At 37.0% G+C, this 22,088-nt stretch overlaps 1 protein-coding gene across 5 annotated transcripts in view; it reads left to right on the top strand.

The window, feature by feature from the left end:
• Nucleotides 1-22,088, top strand: part of NR3C2 (nuclear receptor subfamily 3 group C member 2) — a 440,138-nt gene that overhangs the window by 1,689 nt on the left and 416,361 nt on the right. Inside the window, exons 1-2 of one of the 5 annotated variants that reach the window (XM_069105492.1) lie at nucleotides 910-2,161; nucleotides 6,410-8,192. In XM_069105492.1, the coding sequence (XP_068961593.1) occupies nucleotides 6,412-8,192 (1,781 nt within the window). In that variant the 5' untranslated portion in view covers nucleotides 910-2,161; nucleotides 6,410-6,411. Of the gene's footprint in view, nucleotides 1-909; nucleotides 2,171-6,409; nucleotides 8,193-22,088 lie in introns of those variants that run through there. The other 4 variants (XM_069105491.1, XM_069105489.1, XM_069105494.1 and 1 more) reach the window with 4 other exon arrangements.

Here is a 22,088-nt window from a genome sequence, read left to right as displayed (position 1 = left end):
GCCTTCCCCTCAAATGAGCTAAAAACTTAGTAAAAGAGACACGTCCATTTCTTTAAATAATAAATAACTCTGCAGACGGCTGCTCCCCCGCTGTCTCCTCTCCTCTCCCAATCGGGTAGCTCAGTCTGGGATCCTCTCTTGCTTCTTAGTTCAAGAATACCCGCTAAGTCTGAGAGTGCGGATCAATGTTTGACCGGTTATTAAATCGGTAAAGTACGCGTGACGGCGAGCCCTGCGGCGAAAGTTGTTCCCTGGGTGCTGAAGTCTCTGGGACTCTAGATTACAAGGAATGGAGTTGTAGGTTGTTGTCCGGGACATTTGTGTGTGCAAGTAGGGAGCAGCAAACGAATTCGCTGTCCGCACTTCCCTCTTGGGAAGGGTTTGTGCATGAGATTTAACTGACCCTCGGTGGATTTGAGGCAGCAGGGTAGGTGTCTGACTAGGGTTCCAAATGGTAAAGACAGGAGGAGTTGTGAGTGAGGGGTGCCTCAATTTCTGCCTTTGGCGGGTGAGGAGGTGAGGCGGGGGAGGGGAACTATTGCACACAGCTGCTGCTGCTGCTGCTGTCCATGGGGCTCTGAGTCTAGGAAGCTTGGGGGGGGGGGGGGGGGGACTAGATTTAGGTGTGTACGTCACTGCTGCAGACTTAGAGCCAAAGCTTTGTACTGGTGTTTACGTTGTGCATAAAAAGTCCTTAGAAATCGAAGTTATGAAGTCGTATCATTTGCTTAGTAACTGTAGAGTTTGGGTGGGCGGGAGGAGATAACTGAGCTGAAGTGGGGGTAAGCCAAAGGGAAACGGAAATCTTATTGCAGACACTCTTTTTAGTTTAATAGTTTTGTTCCTTCTCTACTCATTTATTTCTCCCAATTGTCTCCTAACACAGTTTTAAAGAAGTGAAAATCCTCGATGGTAAATTAGGCCTGGCAGAAACCCCAAAACTAAACTAGTAGAAAAATGTAAGGCAGAACAGCTCCAGTCCCTGACTCTTGTGCTTTTTTTTTTTTTTTTTTTTGAGGGAGAAGCCTGTTTTTAAAGGATTTTACTGCATTGACAATCTTCTGCTCCTCCCGAATGGTGTAGGCAAGGAAAATGTAATGGGAACGTAATCATCTAGCGCTTAAACATCCTTGGTGGCGACGTCTCCTCTGCTGAAAGAGAACTGAAAAACCGAGGGAAGGGGGCGGAGGGAAGCTTTGCTGCCCGTTAAAGCCCACTACACTCCTCAGTACTACTTAAGGAAGGACAGTGGCACGGATAGCAGCTGCTCACCTGGTGCTGCAGGTAGAGCTTGTGAGGAAACACCCAGATTGCCAATTCTTTGAAGGGAAAGCGAGGACCTCGACCCCTTTTAACTTCTCTCCCGCCCCTTCCAAATCAGTGGCAGATTGTTAAGAGAGAAGAGTTAGTTTGAATGCAATGCATTTGGACGAGAGGCAAGAAGCAACTGGGAAAAGAGTAATAGATGGCATGCATGTATCTGTGTCATAGTCTCTGGTTTCCAGCGCTCTTGCCCCTTCTGTGGCTTTAAGGGGGAGCCACATATTCCAGGCTGTGTCGCAGCAACTTTGTATCAGTCATGTCGCCCGCCTAGTGACTGACAATCCCGTTTCTCCAATGAGAAGCCTGCCTGCTCTTTGTAGCGTGGCTCTTTGCTTTGCTCCGGCCAATGGGAAAAGCTTTGAGAGGCGGGGGCTCAATCTGAACTTTATATCTGGACATGTGACCTGCTTTTAAAAGGATCGGCCCTCTCGCTCCCCCCACCCTCCCCTCCTTTCCATTTTCCCCTCCCACTCGCTGGTCGCCCGGCCTCTCTCTCAGCGCCCCGGGTGTCATTGGGCTAGAGAGATAGAGCCTCTAGGCTCTGCAGAGGAAACCCGTGTAGTCACCTGGGCGAGGAAGCATTGCTGTTTCATGTTCTTTCCGTGCATGGAGAGCGGCACTTGCCCGCCTGGATGTGGTTGGACTTAGGGGGGCTGCGCAACAGCGGCTACCCGGTGGTGGTGGAGAAGGTGGACGTAGCAACAGGTAGAAGAGACTGAGACCCCCGCGCAGGAAGGAGGCAGGTGTGTAGGGGCTGCAGCAGTGCTGCTTTTGCTGCTCCGCGCTGCGTGGTGTTCACTTTGAGAAGGGAGAAGGAGCTGCGTAATCCGGAGGCACAGTCAGTATGGTGTGTGTGTGTGTATGTTATGTGTGCGTGTGTTTGTGTTTTGGTTTTCCACTTTTTATTCTTTGGCCACCAGAGGACTGTTTTGGGGGAAAAAAAAAGTTTTGGCCACTTTTGCAAAATGCCCTGAGCAAACAGCTTTTAGATGCCTTTGGCCAATGAAGTTCGACCATCTTTCTCTGTCGGCCGTTCCCCTTTAAAATTGATTTCTTGGTTTTTATTTTTGTCATTTAATCCTTTTCGATAGCAATCGAAAAGGATTCGAAGCCCCGAGATCACATGGGAAAGTAAGCCGAGAGCACGTTAAATAGATATTGCTCCCGATAAAAGGACTGTTGTAAATATTCATACTATATCCTATCCCAATAGTCACCTAACTCTTCAGATATTGATGTTACTCTTTCTGTTGCATCAGATTGTTCTTATAAAGAACATATATAAACTTTTAAATGTTTTTGTATTGACTTCTAATTGTTATTATAGATATTTACGTCGAAAGCCATATCCTTACTAACAATGAACATCATAACATGTAATGGAAATGCTGCTTGAGAAAATGATTATTTTACAAGGAGAGGAGCTTGGTTTTTTCCTTTAAGGAGAAAACTTTTTTTTTTAGAGGCTAGGTGGCTCCATGAAATAAGCAAGGAAACAGGAATCAAGTTTGCTCAGTTCTAACTGGTTTCACCACAGGCTTACTTGGATGACCTTGGACTAGTACCTGTTACTTATCTTGTCTATAAAAGATCAGAAAATTACATTGATCTATTATAAAAATGATAAAAGAATAGTGACTATTACATATTATGATCTATAAATTCTGAGGAATCACTAAAAATTATATGTGTTTTGACTGAGTGAAAATGGTTTTTGAAATGAATGTGAATAGGTAAGATGTTTTAAGTAAACTACCTAACAGAGAAAAGGAGAGGCTTATGTTTTAGCCATCCTAATAGTGGCCCTACCATTGCTTATTTCCATGACCCTGAATTCTGGATAAACTCTTTTAATATTAGGTAGATTATTGCATGAAAATTAAAGAAAAGTATTGTTTTACCTTTACCCATGGGGACCTGTGTTTCAGCTTCCATTCTGAAGACTAGGTTTCTATATTAACATCTAGTAGAGCTTAATTTTGAATAATGGAAAGCTTTCCTTTCACCTTCATCCTGCTATGGTCACCCTGTTCATCAGCTAATATCTTTTAAATGTTCATGTATTTGTTGGCTTCTGGAAAGAAAGAAAGAATGAATTGCACTGGTATACAGATACCATCTCTACCTGCATTTATGTCCCTGGTTCAGGAGTATAGTTTGGGGTCTCTTGAGTAGTTTTGGAAATAAACTACCAGCCTGATTCATTAAGACTAGAATTAGCCCAAAATAGTCATGGACACCTGAAAATAATTTTCAATTAACCTTATATTTTTATTAATATTTAATGTAATTAAGAGGTCATTATAAGAATAATGCCATCTATTTTATGGTTTGGTTAGACATTGCCAAACAAATCTCATTGCCTCTTTTGGTAGGGATATGTTTGGTGTATTAGGAGATTGCTTTACATATGACATATGTTATAATAACTTTTGACAGCCTTCCAAGATAATCTTAGATTGCCATGTGTGATGCTTAAAGGTGATTTTCACAGATGCTTAATTAAGTAAATTTTCCAACATAATGTTTTTTAAGAGTTGCTGACAACTTGGATAGAAATCTTTAGTGGAGTGTCAAAAGGCTTTGTCCCTCTCTCTGTCTCTGTCTTTCTGTCTCTTTGTCTCTGTCTCTCTGTCTCTGTCTCTGTCTCTGTCTCTCTCTCTGTCTCTGTCTCTCTCTGTCTCTGTCTCTCTCTGTCTCTCTCTGTCTCTCTCTCTCTCTCTCTCTCTCTCTCTCTCTCTCTCTCTGTCTCTGTCTCTCTCTCTCTCTCACACACACACACACCCACCTGTACACACATTATGAGAGACTTCATTAAATAAAAACAGGAATTCTTTAAAATTTAAGGATAACACAAAGCTGGGAAAGATACACAATCACAAATCTTAACAAGCTACAAGACTAGGCCTAAATTAACCGAGATAAATATAGAAAAAATGTAGATAAAAGTGTAGAAAAATCAAAGGACCTTGGTATAGAATCTAGAGAAGACTCAAGGGAAATATTCATGTATTTAAAGGATAACATAAATGCATAGAAGAAGGAACAGGTTTATTCTGTTTTGCTTTAGAATACCAAGCTAGAACAAATGGGTGAAAGTTTATACAGAGTCAGATTTTGGCACAACATAAGAAAGAATTTAATAAACAAAATAAAACAATAAACCAGCAACTGAAGCCTCCCTGTGATTGAGTACGGGGACCTGAGATAGGTGACACTGCCTTTTCACCTAAAGTATTTATACAAAGGGTGGATGACTCTCTTAGTGATGCACTTGTTTGTGGAAAGGCTGGATGAGATGACATATAACTCGAACATCTATCAATAGGTTTTTAACCTGCTGATAGTGTGATGGACTGTTTTTTAATCTGTTGGGACATGAAACATTTGTCATAAATGTACTTAAATTTGGGTTTAGTATTTGAGGAAAAATTACTATATCCTTACACTTTCTACAAAAAACAACAACTATTCATTGGCTGTTTTAATCTTAATCTGAATAATATTCAGTGAAGATTATCCAAGGCTTCCTCTTTTCCCAACCAACTATTTTCAACTAAAGCCTTCTAAGTTCTTATTCCTACCCTTGTCACATTTTTGTACTGAATTATCAGTGCATTGATTCAGCTTTCTGTTTTGGGGTCACATTACATTCAGCATTTTGTTTGAAGTTTATAAATTTTGAATTGTTAAAACCTACTTCCTTTAAAAATTTTCTTCCTTTTACTCTAATTTATAGAATATCTCTATTAAAAAAACTAATAAAATAATGTCCCTTGTGCTAGCACAGTGTGTAAATATAAATTTTTTGTCAGTAAACTAGTTCTTCAGTTATTTCAGCTTAAAAAATACTTTTAAAGTCATTAAATCCCATTGCTTTGCCAGTGCCTTAATGCCAAGAGTTTAGCAGTACTATTGAGAGATTTATTTCCTAAGCCATTTTATGTCAGCTCTGTGGTTTATATTAGGAAACTTGTGAAATGACACTTTATACTTTTTTTGTGGGAAAAGGGTCCCCAAAACAGTGTTACAACATAGAACTCTGCTGCAGTGAGACAAATTGAGTCCTGAACTTAAAGACTTTGTCTGAGCTCTGAGTTCAATTATAGGGTTAACCACTTATTAGCAGTGTCTCCTTAGACAAGTTATTTAACCTACTTGAGACTCAATTTCCTTATTTATAAAATAAGGATACTAATATTTGTGCTTCTTATCTCAGAATTATTATATGAAATGAGATGATTCATGTTAAACATTTTATAAACTGCAAAGCAGTATATAAATGTAAGCTAAAAGTATTATCTCCCTCTCAGTAAGCGCTGTACCAATAAATGTGATATTAAGAACAGTATATGAGTAGTTCCTTAAATCATACAGCTTTTCTTAGATGTAAAACAAAATTGGGTTTCTTCAATCACTTCTTTAGATACTTAACACAAAACAAATATAGTACAATTGTTCCTTTCCCCCCACTCTCTTTCAGAGCTATTTTCTTTATCTATATTAATTTTCAGGATTTCCATAAATTCTCTCCTATGTAGGAACTGTCACAATTTATAAATATGATACCATCTTGAACAATTTCTCTTTCCATAACTATTTGAAATTTTCTTGAGAGAGGGACTAATGAGGTCCTTTTGTGGTGGCATCACATCTAAATATGGTATTGTATAAAAATACCTGGGAGCAGGGTCATGAAATGTCTCTGCAGACTATAGATTTTTTTAAAATACATTTTGTATTGTGTGTCATTCTATTTAATCAAGTTACAAGAGGTTGTATATTACTTGTCAATATTGGCATTTAAGTCTATTCTTTATGGAACTGCCACTCAAAAAGACCCTTATTTCCTAAATACTTATGAAGTTGCATTTTAAAAGACATATAAAATTCTAATGCTTAATATAGTGATACACACTTCAAGTATATTATATTTTAGAATATTTTTAACCTTCAAAATTACTACCTATTTCTAAAATGGTATGATACATATTTTTTGCTTTACATATGGAATTTTGCAATATATTTCATTTAGAATTGATATTACTTGCATTAACTCCTTTTATTTAACAAATTTGTTTGCTAGTTATGGAGACCAAGGGATACAACAGTTTTCCTGAAGGCCTAGATATGGAACGACGTTGGGGTCCAGCTTCTCAATCTACGGAACATTCTTCTTTGGGGTCTGGAGAGAGGACTGATCAGAATAACTATATGGAGATTATAAATGTGAGCTGTGTTTCCGGTGCTATTCCAAACAACAGTACTCAAGGAAACAGCAAAGAAAAACATGAACTACTCCCTTGCCTTCAGCAAGACAGTAATCAGTCTGGGATTTTAACATCTGATATTAAAACAGAGTTGGAATCGAAGGAACTGTCAGCAACTGTAGCTGAATCTATGGGTTTATACATGGACTCAATAAGAGATGCTGATTTTGCCTATGATCAGCAGAATCAGCAAGGAAGAAGCATAAGTCCAGCAAAAATTTATCAAAATGTCGAACAGCTGGTAAAATTTTATAAAGAAAATGGCCATCGCCCTTCTACTTTAAATAGTGTGAACAGGTCCTTGAGATCATTTATATCTGACTCTGGAAATTCTGTGAATGGTAGTATCATGCGCTCTATTGTTAAAAGCCCCATAGTGTGTCATGAGAAAAGTTCTGTTTGCAGCCCTCTAAACATGACTTCTTCAGTTTGCAGTCCTGCTGGAATCAACTCAGTGTCCTCAACTACAGCCAACTTTGGCAGTTTCACAGTGCACAGTCCGATTACCCAGGGAACTCCTTTGCCATGTTCCCCAAATGTTGAAAATCGAAACTCTGTGTCGCACAGCCCTGCACATGCTAGCAACGTAGGTTCTCCTCTGTCTAGTCCAATAAGTAGCATGAAATCCCCAATTTCAAGCCCTCCTAGTCATTGTAGTGTAAAATCTCCTGTCTCTAGCCCTAATAATGTCACTATGCGCTCCTCTGTGTCCAGTCCTGCAAATATCAACAACTCAAGGTGCTCCATTTCCAGCCCTTCCAATACAAATAACAGGTCTACTCTTTCTAGTCCAGCTACTAGCACTGTGGGATCTTCTATCTGCAGCCCAGGAAACAATGCCTTCAGCTTTGCTGCTTCTGCTACATCTGCTGGATCCAGTACAACCCAGGATGTTGTTCCTAGCCCAGAAACAAATGAGAGAGGTGCTCAAGAAGTGACATTTCCTAAAACAGAGGAAATAGAAAATTCCATCTCTAATAATGGTGTGGCTAGTCAACTTAACATTGTACAGTATATAAAATCTGAACCAGATGGAGCTTTCAGTAGCTCGTGTCTTGGAGCAAATAGCAAAGTCAATTCTGATTCCCAGTTCTCAGTACCAGTAAAACAAGAGTCAGCCAAGCATTCATGCTCAGGTACTTCTTTTAAAGGGAATCAAACAGTAAATCCATTTCCATTTATGGATGGTTCCTATTTTTCCTTCATGGATGATAAAGACTATTATTCTCTCTCCGGAATTTTAGGACCACCTGTTTCATCATTTGATGGCAGTTGTGAAGGCAGTGGATTTCCAAATCCAGGCTTACCTATGGGAATTAAACAAGAGCTTGATGATGGTAGCTATTACCAAGAAAACAGCCTGCCTTCATCTGCCATCGTTGGTGTAAATTCAGGTGGACAGTCTTTTCACTACAGGATTGGAGCTCAAGGCACAATATCTTTATCCAGACCTATTGGAAGAGACCAGTCTTTTTCACATTTGAGCTCATTTCCTCCAGTCAATACATTAGTTGAGTCCTGGAAATCACACAGTGACTTGTCGTCCAGAAGAAATGATGGGTATCCAGTTTTAGAGTACATTCCAGAAAATGTGTCAAGGTGAGTTGTCTTTTTTTGAAAATTACATCATGATTTCACAATTTGCTTTTAAAAGATTCAAGTTTACCTTTGCATTGTCTTTTCAATTATTAAATTTATATATGTTCTGACCTGTGGTTTTAATTCTGTTTCAGAGTTTGTTATTTGATGTGCTTGGATTCTTTTTAGTATATTGTTGCTTATTTTTGAATGAGGAACCAAAAAAAAAAATCCCTAAGCAACTCTTTGAAAATTACTTCAAAAATTTTGAACAAAGAGTAGTGCTTTCATTTTGCAGTAGTTCCTGTTTTTGATTTTGTATTCTTGTTCAATAGTGTTGTTTATTTTATACTTATCAACTTACTACATTTACTTTTAATTGTCCAGTGCCAAAGTTTCTTCCCTGTCAATTTGATGGTTTCTCTAGGATAATTAAAGTAGTGTTTAAATATATCTATATCTACACACACACATATATGTATGTGTGTATACATGTTACTTTTAATAAAAATAGGGATTTTTTTCTTTGAAAAGCAAAATTGAACCCAAAAATCTGTTACCCACAAGTTTATTGGGGGAAGGGGCATTGTGGTTTTCATATTAAAAAACTAGTCACTTCTGTAATTGTTAAGGGACTTTTGCAGACTTAGCATGTCTAAAGTTAGTAGATAGATAACTTGTTTTACTTATATTGGAAATGGAATATGTCAGTGAAGTTTTGAATTGGTGTATTTATAACTTCTCAGTTTCATAAGACGTGACTTATTTACAGTAAGAATATCTCTTGGCTTTTCCCTGCTCCAGATAGCAGTGTGTGTATATTTAGAAAAACAAGGGAGAGGTTTAAAATATGCTTATAAAGGGTGGTTCTCAATTCTTCATTGGATAGTTGCATTGGACTTTGCTTCAATACTGTATTTTTATTATGTGGTCATGATAAGTGGCCTCAACTGAATATATAATATGCATCTTTGTTATTATATAGCTCTTTCATGTATTTTATGAAAAGGTGGATTTTTTCCTAATTTGCTTATACAAATATATTTTGCTTTTCTGTGGTGGGATGATATATCACTTCTATAAGTCAGTTTTAGAATTGATCAATATTTCCATTTGGTTTCTTCCACATACATCCAAATACCACCTACTAAATGTCTGGAAATGTTTCCTGCCCAGCTACCCATTATTTTCTGGGCTATAATTTGTTCCTTGTTTGTTTTTTGAATGGTAGCTAGCATATTCTTATAGTCTAATATGTACATCATACTATATTATAGTGTGGATATATGTCATTATAGATTATTGATTCATATTCCAAAACTGTCTCTATTCCGTAAATGCCAATTTCAGGCAGAAGTTGTGAGATGAATACAATTGTATGTCTTATTAGGATTAAGTGCTTTCATCAGTACAAACTCGTCTTAAAACTTGGGTAATATTTTCAGAAGTATAATATATGTTTTATTTTTATATATACATATTATATATATAAAAATTTTTTTAATTGTCTTTTCCTGATATCATTAGCTCATTACATTGCATGGAATTTAGAAAGGATAACTTAAAAATGAAATGCTCTATAGTGTTTAGTGACATATTTTTATTTATGTTTAAAGACAATATTCAGTGGCGGGGAGTCATTGTCAAACAGAACTGATCTGTTTTTTTTTTAACCTTCATAATGGTTAGTGTGACATTTTAGATTCAACAGTACTTTTTCTATTTAAAGTATCTTTGATATTGGAATTGGAATTGGATATTGGAAGTCAGTGGAACTTTATGCGATAATAGAAAACTTAGCTACTATAAACTTACTTTTAAATAGTTAATCAGTAGTAAATTTCTCTTATGTTTTGGTTGTTTTTTTTTTGGTATTCTGCTCCATATATTTTAAATAATAGACCCAGTTCATGGAAATTCTGGTGCAGTATACAATATGATTGATGGGATTGGTTATATAAATCATTCTGTATTATCAGTCTTCTTTCCTTTGTGTTAACATGTGCAAATTTCTCATGAACCTCTGCCTCATACTTCCTTTTCTATATCCAGGTACTACTTACAGTTGTCCTTGTGATCTTGGTTGCTGGCAGTTATTGGCAGCTAGGTGGCACAGGGGATAGAGCTTTGAACTTGGAATAAAGGAGACCTGAGTTCAAATGTGCCTTCATGTACTTACTAGCTATTTCACATTGGGCAAGTCACCTTACTTTTTTCTGCCTTGGTTTCCTCATTTGTAAAATATAGATAATAATAATGTTTACTTCCCAGAGTTGTTATGAGGATATAAAATGAGATAATATTTGTAAAGCACTTTTCAAACTTTAAAGTGCTATATAAATGCTAGCTGTTGGTCTAAGTATATCATCAGATCATAGATGTAGAGGTAGTAGGAATGTCAGAGGTCATCCAGTCCAACCTCCTAATTTTACACATGAGAAAACTGAAGCCCAGGAAAGCTGTGACTTCCCCAAGGTCACAAGGTGGTGGAAACCATGATATGTTAGCATTAAAATGTCCCATAGCATATTTTATTACTTTTTTCCAAAGCTGTAGAGTTACTATTGTTGGCAATCTCGTAAAGGTTAATTATTTTTCCTGATTATACTGTATGTTGTTGAAACTTGCCAAGTATTTGTCTTTCAATGAACATACTTCTTGAAACATTTGGGATGCTTTGATCCTTAAGTATTGTGGCCTGAAATGTAGGGATTAAAATTTGATCCTTGTTTTTAACCAAGTAACTACTACTACTACTGTGATCTTTCATTAAGAGTCAATCTTTCTTTTTCTCCTTTTATAACAAGGATAGACTTTAGTATCTATCTTTAAAGGTTTTGTGAGTTAAATAATAGTTGCAGTTTATGGAGAGTGACAGTTTTTTTTACCCTAAATTGAATTCTAAAATAGAACTCCTTTTGACTGTATTAAATATGTTATGTTTTCGTATCATCACATAATATGGAGGGGAGGAAGGATTACTAAGTAAGGGTGGAGTAAAGGGAGTTCAAGTTATGTTGCTTTTGTAGGTGATATACATGTGCGTAGTGTGGTGTGCTCTTATTTCAATTTCATTGTATTCTAAGAAAGTGGTCAGTTTTTAGTAGGGATCTGCATTGAACAAAATATCTGAAACCCAGTTTTTCAAGGAAGTCATGTCAAAGCTAAGTTTAAAGCACTTGGATTGTTGTTAAATTTTGGTGTCAACATATTACAGTCAACAATTTAAAAAAAATTGTCTTAGCTATGTGATCCTGGACAAGTCACTTCAAGGTATTAAGCTTTAAAACTTGCTTATTTGCTGAGATAATCATCTGTATAAAGAATCAAATTGTGATACCTCTCAAATTTTAAGATTTTACTCATCTGAATTAAAATATATTATTAGTTTCATGATTAGCTATGTTTTGTCTATGTAGGAAAATGTCCCTGCTGCTCAGCCATCAAGGAGGAAATTCGATCTTTTTTTTTTTTTTTGGAAAAGCACTGAAGTTTTTCATCAAATATACCTCTTTATGGAAACTGTGACACACATGATGAATATATTTTCCTTGTTCTTTTTCTTTACAGTATTCCTTATGGAAACAAAGTATTACTGTTTTTATAACATTAGCTATTTGTGGAAATAGTAATTTTGATAGTATCACAATATAGTACTCACATTGATTCGTACTACAAATCCAAAAGTTTACTGTTCCAAAGGGCGTATTCAAGTAAGTTTGCAAGACTATTACATTATGGTGGACTTAATCTTAGTTATTAACAGTACTATTTCATCTGTTCTTTGTTTCTTTTTTTTTAACTCAACTTCTTTAGCAAGTCAAGGGCTGTCTTTCAGAGAGCTATAAAGAGAATAATGGTTTTTCAAGGACTCTCTTCACTGCAGGCTTTTTTTCCTTTCTAAATTTAATGAAATTTGGTATGTGTATGTTTGTTGCAGGGGGAAGGAGGGCTAAGTTCTAGACTGATGAATTTATTGGCATAGAAAATTTCTGAGTGAGGAAACTCTATTTCCAAGGCAAGTTGGTACCTTTGTTGCAATATAGAGTCTTAAAGGAGTTGCTTAGAAACCTAGGAGTCTAAATGAATTGCTCACCATAACACATCCACTATGTCAGAGGAAGGACTTGAACCCAGGTCTTCCTGATTTTGATATCCACTGTGCCAGCAGGAAGATGTGTTGATGAATTGATTGTGGAAATTAAGCTTTCGGTTAGTGGTCTGAGTTCACTATCTGAAATCCTTTCATCACAGTGTAAGGATGAGATTTAGAGGTGTTAGGCTTTAGCAAGTAAGGTCTCTACTCCTTCTCTGTAGCCTCTATAAGATGAAGAAAACTGTGATTAGCCTTCTTTTTGATAATCTCCTTTTCACCTTATACCACCATCCTTTGGTCAAGAGAATTCATGAATTGCCTAGTTTAATTTTTATCTCCTCTTTTAGGAAATTTAACAACGTAATTTTAGTAGCAGTATCTTTGATTTGTTCATGCCCCTAGCCAGACATCCTGGTGAAATGGAATGATGGTGGTGGTGGTGGTGGTGGTAGTAGTATTTAGTAGTTACATCGTGCCTTGTATGGGTCAGTTACTGTACTAATTACTTTACAAATATTATCTCATTTTATCCTCACAAAAATCCTGGGTGGTAGTTGCTATTATTATCCTCATTTTACAGTTGAGGAAACTAAGACAAACAGTGATTAAATGACTTGCCCAGGGTCACACAGAAGTATCTGAGGGTAAATTTGAACACAGATCCTGATTCCAAGCCCAGTGCTCTATCCACTGCATCACCTAATTGCTTCTTCTCTTTCTCTCTCTTTGCTCTTTCCCTTCTCTCTTTTTCTTGTCAGCCTCCCTTTCCTCTTTCACTGTTCTTGTCAAATGTGGGCAGATACAGTTTCTTCTTTGTTGTTCTGGGTTAGCTTCTGCCTGGTTTGACAGCCCCTCTCTCTCAATTGTGATAGCATCAGCAACTGGTGCCCAGGAGCTCCACCCATCTTTCATTGGCAAATTAGGACCCTGCTATTTTGAAGGCGTTCCGTTACTTCCACTTCTTATTCAGGCCATTATGTATATAGAAGCAGCTGACTGATTCTGGGGCTGCTTACCACTCCTCCAGCCCAGTTGCCTTTTTCTGTTTCTCTAATACCATCCCCTAGACATTCTCGCTCTTCCTATCTTTACTCCTTTAAGAAGAGGAGGAGCTGAGCCTTCCATCTCAGCCCCATACATAGCTCAGGTCATCAACATTGGTGAATATCTGGTCACAACAGGTTGTTTAATTGTAGGTTTAGATTTTGGGGAAAAAAACCTTAAAGAGAGAGTTCATCTCTCTCAGTTTGCAGATTCAGAAACAGACACAAAGAAGGGAAGTGAGTTGCCTATGGCCAAGGGCAGGAAAGAAGCAGAGCTGGGATTTGAGTCTGAGTACTTTGGTTCTAGATAGTGCCTTTTCCATATATTATGTTTTGAAAAATCATTGAAAAAAAACATGCAATGTGCTGAGAGTGTATTTTTATAAAAAATGTTCAAAATACTTGTTATATATTTTTAAATTTTGAATTGTTGAATTCATTTATTTTTAAGGATAGTGTTTTAAAAATATTTTTAGAAAAGATTTCAAAATGAGACTTGTTTCTCCTGATGATTCATTTGTTATTTGTAGTAAAACTAGTGATAATTTTTATTTTGAAAACACTTAGTCCTTCAGATATGTATAAATTGTGATATATATTACTTAAAAATCAAAAACCAAATGCTACATACAAATATGTTTATAATAGTCTTGGCCCACAAATATTTTACATATTATGTTTGAGCAACGAATAGATTTATTCAGCCACCATGTTAAAAAAAATTAACTTCCTAAAAATTTTTATCCAAATGTGGAATGGGCCATTGTAGGAAGTGTTAAATTTTTCAAGCAAAGACTATTTGTAGGATATGTTATAGATTGAATTTTTACTCCTGAATAGATTACATTCCAAAGTACCTTCTAACTTAGGCGAATTCTGTCATTCTGATTTTAAATGCTCAACATATAAAAGTCAAGGTAAGACCATTTGTTTCTTGTTGATGAATTCAGCACTTAGAATAATTTCATTGTTAGTCTCATGCAGGACAGAAGGGGAAAGGTTTTTACTTTAGAATGATACAAGATCGGGGTACTTCATCTAGGGTTGGTATGCTTTGTGGTTTGCATGAGGGAGACAGAGAGAGACTAGAGGTAGGGCAAACCATTGGCTAAAAGGCTATTGTAAACTGAACCTCAGAGTTTGAGATCACATGGAAGAAATAAGAATGGAGAAGCAGCAGCAATGGGATTTGTGAATGGGTAAAACTAGGGAGTAAACAAAAGAGTTGAGTCAAGGTTTTAAACTGTCAGTGCTTGGATGTACAGTAATAGTAGGGTCAAACATAGGAGAGTTGAAAGGGGTACCTGCTTTGAGCAGGAAAATAGTATGTTCACTTTTATACATGCTGAGTTTGAGGTAACAAGGGGACATTCAGGTAGAGATATCCAGTAATTATCTAGTAAGCAACTGTATTTTAGAAAAGCTTTAGAAGTGATGGGTTTGTAACTACATAGATGTTTGTTAGAAAGCCTCTACTACAAATCATACACAAGTTCTTAGCAGTATATTGGGGATAATTTTATGGTGGAGAAAACAGTGCAGCTAACTAGGATGAACATCCTTTTTTAATTTCCCAGGGTGACCTTGGGGAAAGTGATTGTAAATCAGAATTCACTGTCTTAAAAAAAAGAGAAGAAAAATTGGCAGAAATAAGGGGAAAATGTTGATTATATTTCAGAATCTCCCCCCAGTAATTTCAAAATGGTATTATTAATTAATTACAACATTGGTAACTGACATTTATAGAATGCCTTACATATATTATCTCATTTGATCTGTTTGCCTAGGAGGCAGCTGGGGGCGCCATAGTGCACAAATCACTTAATCTCTTTCTTAATCCATTGGAGATGTTTTAGGTGCTTTATATGTATTGCAAAAGCCCTATAAAGTTGAAAGAAAATAAATTAAAGGCAACAATTCCTTCCCCCTCATCCCGTTCAATAAAAGCATAGATGAAGTATTCCTTTGGAACATCTGAAAACAATTCGACTATTATGTTTTCCACAAGTATATAAAAATTCTATATCCTGCATTTGGTTGCCTAAAACTTAAGTGAATTTAGCAAACTTTTTTGTTTGTTTGTTTTGTTCAGAATTGTTATCTCAAGGAATTAAAACATGAACAGAAGCCTAGAAGGAGCTATTGTTTGTTTTTTTTTTTTACTAGCTTTTACCTCCCAGGATTGTTGTGAGGATCAAATGAGATAATAATTTAAAGCACTTAGCATAGTTCCTAGCATTGTGGATGTTAGCTACTGTTGTACATTGTGATATTCTAAAACTCAGTTCTTTTCTGTCTTTATATTGGATTTGTGGAGCATCTAACTTATAGTATTTATAGAAAAGAGAAGATTTTTAAAATTTTTAAATTAATTTTTTAGTTTCCAACATTCATTTCCACAAGATTTTGAGTTCCAAATTTTCTCTCCATCTTTCCCCTACCCCCACCCCAATATAGCGAGCCTACTGAATACCCCTTTCCCCAGTCTGCTCTCTCTTATATCCTCCCCCTTCCCCCTAACTTTCTAGTAGGCCAAGATGGATTTCTGTACCCCAGTGCCTGTATATCTTATTTGCCAGTTGCATATAAAAAACAAGGTTTTTTTTAACATTTGTTTTTAAAACTTTGATTTCCAGATTCTTTCTACACTTCCTACCTCACCTCCCCACTGGGAAGATAAGCAATTCAAAATAGGTTGTACATGTGTAGTTACACAAAATGTTTCCACAGTAGTTATATTGTGAAAGACTAACTATATTTCCCTCCATCCTTTCCCACCACTCACTTATTATATTTTCTTTTTTGACCCTGTCCCTTTTCAAAACTATGTGCTTCTAACTACCCTCTCCCCCAATCTGCTGTCCCTTCTATCATCCCCACTCTTATCCCCCTCCCTCTACTTTCCTGTAGGATAAGATACCCAATTGAGTGTGTTGTTATTTGCTCCTTAAGCCAAATCCAACGAGAGTAAGGTTGACCCATTCCCTTTCACGTTCCTGTTCTTCCCCTCAATTGTAACAGTTTTTTCTTGTCTCTTTTATATGAGATAATGTACCCTATTTTATCTCTCCCTTTCTGAGAACTTCTCCCATTATATTTCTCTCTCACCTCTTAATTTTATTTTTTAGATATCATCCCTTCCTATTCAAATGATCCTGTGCCCTCTGTCCACGTATACATGTATGTACATATATACACACCCACATATATATTTATACATACATAAACCCTCCTATACATAATACATGTATGTATATATATGTACACACATATGTATTCCCTTCCAACTGTCCTCATACTGAGAAAAGTCTCATGAGTTATAATTATCATTTTTCCATGTAGGAATGTAAATAGTTCAACTTTAATGAGTTCCTTATGATTTTTTTTCCTGTTTACCTTCTCATGCTTTTCTTGATTCTTGTATTTGAAAGTCATATTTTCTGTTCTGTTCTGATTTTTTCAACAAGAATACTTGAAAATCTTCTATTTCATTGAATGGCCATATTTTCCCTTGAAGCATTATACTCAGTTTTGCTGGGTAGGTGATTCTTGGTTTTAATCCCAGCTCCTTTGACCTCCAGAATATCATATTCCAAGTCCTCCGGTCCCTTAATGTTGAAGCCGCTAGATATTATGTTATCCTGATTGTAAAGTTTTTACAATACTCAAATTGTTTCTTCCTGACAGCTTATGATATTTTTTCCTTCACCTGGGAACTCTGGAATTTGGCTAAAATATTCCCAGGAGTTTTGTTTTTGGAATCTTTTTCAAGAGTTGATCAGTAAATTATTTCAATTTCTATTTTGCCCTCGGGTTCTAGAATATCAGGGCAATTTTGCTTGATAATTTCTTGAAAGATGACTTCTAAGCTATTTTCTTTATCAGGGCTTTCAGGTAGTCCAATAATTTTTAAATTACCTCTCCTGGATCTATGTCCCAGGGCAGTGGTTTTTCCAGTGAGATATTTCACATTGCCTCCTATTTTGTCATTTGTTTGGCTCTGTTTTATAGTATCTTGATTTCCCATAAAGTCACTAGCTTCCAGTTGCTCCAGTCTAATTTTGAAGGAGTTATTCTTTTCAGTGAGTTTTTGAAATTTCTTTTCCATCTGGGCAATTCAGCTTTTTCAGGCATTCTTCTCCTCATTGGCTTTTTGGGCTTCTTTTGCTATTTGACTTAGTCTATTTTTTGAGGTATTATTTTCTTCAGTATTTTTTTGGGTCTCCTTTAGCAGGCTGTTGACTTACTTTTCCTGATTTTCTTGCATCATTCTGATTTCTCTTCCCAGTTTTTCCTCTACTTCTCTTACTTGATTTTCAAAATCCTTCTTGAGCTCCTCCATGTCCTATAACCAATTCATATTTTTCATGGAAGCTTTTGCTGCAGGAGTTTTGACTTCTTCTGGTTCATGTATGATCCTTTTTGTCTCCAAAAAAGGATTCTATGGTCTGATTGTTCTTCCTCTGCTTACTTATCTTGCCATCCAATTACTTAACTTTTGAGCTCTTTGCCATGGTAGAACTCTGCTTTCAGAGTGGAGAGAGCTATGTCCCAAATCACTGGGGTTTTTGCAGTTTTCAGAGGTCTGAGGACGGCGCCCTCTCTACAGCCTCCACAAGCTCTGGTACACTGGCCACACATCCCAGGACCACCGCCCAAGAAAGCAAGCCAGATCCAAGCAGGTCAAAGCAAGGGAAATTACTCTCTGAATGGTCACTTGGTCCCCCTATGATCTGCAGGCCAGGAGCTCTGGAGGCATCCATGTGGCAGCAGCTGCAGCAGCCTTGCCTCTCTCCTCTTTTGCCCCTGGGACAGGGGCTAGACCACACTCATCTCCACCTAGTTCCAACAGGGTTTGCCGCTGACCTTTTACTTTCTCTTAGGCGTTTATGTGTTTAGAAGTCTGGAAATGGCCGCAGCTGCTAGTGAGTTACTCTCCTGAAGTCTGCTCTGGCCAATCTGGGCCGCCGCGGGTCTGGGCCCAGGCAGCTCATACAGTACTGTGTTTGGCTCCCAGCTTGGTGCAATAGACCCTTCCTTTTTGGCCTACCAGGCTGCCTTCAGTGGGATATTTGTTTCTGTAGCAGCAAGCACCCCAAGCGCGTCCTCAGGGTTTGCTGCCCATACAGGTTCTTGGATCTGCTTTGTTAAAGGAAAGCAACTCAAAATGGGTTAACAAGCTTACTTTAATCAGTCAGACATATATCGTTTACCTTATTCAGGGGAAAAAGGTCAGCACCCCAACTTCAAAGTATACAGGCAGAATTATCAAGACAGAAACAGATCAAGTAGACAGATTTCCAAACTGTCCAACCATTACATCCATACCCAGTCAACATCTGGGTTTCCACATCTGGGTTTTTCAAAGCCAGGGGACTCTCAACAACGGCTTCCCAGAATTCAGATCAAATCACAGAACACTTCTCAAAGTGAGTCCCAAAACAAAGCTACACATCAGGGCTTATATAGCCTTCTCCTGGCTCAGAGAATGTAACAACCTTTTGGACCCACTGGCCAATCCAAAAGTATCTACTGAAAAACAAGCCTCCCACCCCAGGCTTCAGGTGCACTTTAGCCTAGGGGCAGGGAAGATCTTCCAAATCTGCATTCCCATTACAGTTTCTCTCTGTCACTTTGTGGATTCTGTAGCTCTAAAATTTGTTTAGAGTCATATTTTACAGGTATTGGAGGTGGTTGGAGTGGGAGCTAAGCCAAGTTCCTGCTTTTACTCCACCATCTTGGCTCTACCCCCCATCTTCTACATCTTTAGGACTTTATTAGGATAACAGTATAACTGAGTTATTGTAAAATCTGGCTTCATAAAATTTTAAAATACTTTCAGTAGTTTTTTAGTAGAACGAGAAAATGTAGTTATTTAATCTTGACCAAAGGAAATGGGATCTATTTCAACTTATTTTTTTGCTTTTTGGAGGGCAATTGGGGTTAAGTGACCTGCCTAAGATCACACGGCTAGTTTTGTGTTAAGTGTCTGAGGCTGGATTTGAACTCAGGTTCTCCTGACTCCAAGGCCCATGCTCTATTCACTGGGTCACCTAGCCGCCCCATTTCAACTTCTTGCAATTTCATGCTTTCCCCACAATAACTTTAAAGGGGTTAATTGGTTTTGAATAAACTATATCGCCTAAACTAAGTATTTCCATAGTTCACTTTATAGTTTAGGTTACCATCTTATTGTTACAGAGAGAAATCTCATGAAAAAAATAGCTCTGTGTTTGCAGAAATTAAGTCATATTGCCAGAGATATTTGCAACAGTTAAAAAAACTGACCCTTTACTGAGTTTTGGTGTTCAGCATTCTTCCCTCGATTTTTAAACAAATATAATTTATTAGCTCACTAGAAACAGGTGCTGTATTGTATTCCTAATAACAGACCAGTCACTATCTCGCTATCTTCATTAATATACTTTTGTTTCTGGACTGCTAAATTTCTCTCTCTCTCTCTCTCTCTCTCTCTCTCTGTCTCTCTCTCTCTCTCTGTCTCTCTCTCTCTCTCTCTGTCTCACTTTGTAGAACTACTAGTACAAAGATTTTTAACGGTTTGGTACCTAAAAGGTTAAATATCCATTAACCAGAAAGCTTAGCCAGACTACCTCATTCCCCTTAATGTTACTGAAATTTTTAACTGTGATTGCAGAAATCATAATAAGACAATTATTATTAAAAACCTGTAGACTGGGAAAAATGACTGAAGATTGGAAGTGGCCAGAGGAAGTACCTATAATTTTAAAAAGGGAAGGGTTATGGCAAATACATACATATTTACCATAAATTTCTGGAGAAAATAGTGAAAAAGTTCATCACAAATTTAGTAAATGGTTTACAGATAATTGACCTTGGTAAACAAAATTAGAATCTTTACAACAAGTCCTGTTAACCTAATTTCATCCTCATCTGGGTTATCAAAAGATGTTTTTCACCCTGACTCTAATGATACTTCTGATCTGGTGCTGTATGACCTGCCCAATGGCCACTCGAGTCTTGGTTATCGCTGTATGCCTATGAGCAGATAATCAGTTTGAGTGCTGCAGCAGGCAGTTTGGGGCCCTTTGGTGTTTGATAGTTGCATTATATTTGTAGTTATTGAAAGGTAATGTCAGCTTTCAAATGAAGATGATGCTGCTGGTCTTTAAGAGAGTAGGCTTTGAGTTGTGTATCCTGTAGTGGTGATGGATCTTCCTTAATCCATGAAATCTTGTCCTTTGATGACCCCCATAGGCATATACTTATACTAAATGACTAGTTGGCCATAAGGTGTTGGCTATGCAATAAGTGAAACTGAAGCAAACATGACATGCATGACATTGTTTTTGCACATTCTCTAGGTGAATGAGCTGTACAGCTCAAGAACATTATCATTAAGTTTATAAATGACAAATTATAATGGATAACACTTTAAAAAAGTAGATCACAATTCAAATGGATGAGTTAAAGGAGCAAACATAAGGTAGTAAGAGAATATGTTTCATCTAACACTGGTATAGAAAGGTTGCCCAAATACAAGAAAAGAAAAACATAACAGAAGACAATGAAACTCATAGCATTTTATGCTTTGATCATAAGTCAGCAATAGCAGTGATGGATGGCTATGTGAAGCTTCAGTCCTGTCCTCCATGAAGAAATCATTGGGTTACACTGAGCCAGATCCTTAAAATATTGTATTCGGTTCTAGATTTTACAACTATGAGAAACTTAAAGATGGTTGAAAGGAAAACCACAAATATGAATAAAAGCCTGTAAAATAATATCTTTAGGGCAATTTAATACTGATCTTCAAAAACATGAAGGACTTTTATATAGATGATGGTGACCAGCTGTTTTTCTCCATTGAGGAGAGAAGAAGATGCAGCCTTCTTTTATTATAGCATGAGAGGGTTTAGATCATATATGAAGCATGTCCTGACAAAACTGCTAAACATTGGGATATGTTATTCAAGGAGATCCTAAGGAATGTTTTACTTTGAAGAACTTTAAAAATAGAAATGATTCTCATTGTTCAGGATGCTTCATATAAGCTTGTTTAGAGATAAAAGGCATAAAATGGAGTGGGAACTGGGAGAAGTACTTTGCTGAGCACTTTTTGACTGCTATACAGTGGCTTAGTATTCTTGAAAAATTTAGCTGCGATTTTGGGGGGGGGGAGAGGATGACCAACCATATTTATATAGCATTTTTAGAATTACAAAGCGTTTATTCCACAACAAACTTGTGAAGTAAGTACTACCAAGTATCATCCACAATTAATAAATGAGGAAACTGAGGCTCAGTGATTTGACAAAGGTTATGTGAATGTTAAGTACTTTGAGCTCACGTACTCTGACCCTTGTTTTTCCTACCATATCATTCTCCCTCTAATGAACATGTTGATGCTCAACCCTAATTTCTCCAAAATTATTTTTAAAACTTTTCAATATGGCTAACTTTCTATGATGTCACATGGTTAATTCCTTATTGTATAGGCTGGAATTTTGCCAGGTCCTGCATCAATAGCATTCTCAGATAAAGAAGCAAGTGTATACCAGTTTATCTCTAGGGGGCACCACCATTTTTATAAAGAAGAAATATTCAGTGCTTTTTTCTTATGGACTTCATCTCATAACATTTGATCTAAAAGTTTATGGGTTTGTTAATTGAACTGCTAAGTAGACCCCAGATGAAGGGGAGAATAGTAGAACGCTAGCAGTATTTGTAGGTTTTGTTGTTATTGGTATATGAGAACTTTGTAAAGGCAAAACCTTGTAAAGAAAAGCAAAACCCAAA

Source organism: Petaurus breviceps, unplaced genomic scaffold, assembly GCF_028583685.1.
Source record: "Petaurus breviceps papuanus isolate PSGF00001 unplaced genomic scaffold, PetGlider_PUasm1.0 76, whole genome shotgun sequence".
NCBI lineage: Eukaryota > Metazoa > Chordata > Mammalia > Diprotodontia > Petauridae > Petaurus > Petaurus breviceps.
Note: the sequence above shows the minus strand (reverse complement) of the source record. Positions and strands in the feature narration are given on the sequence as shown.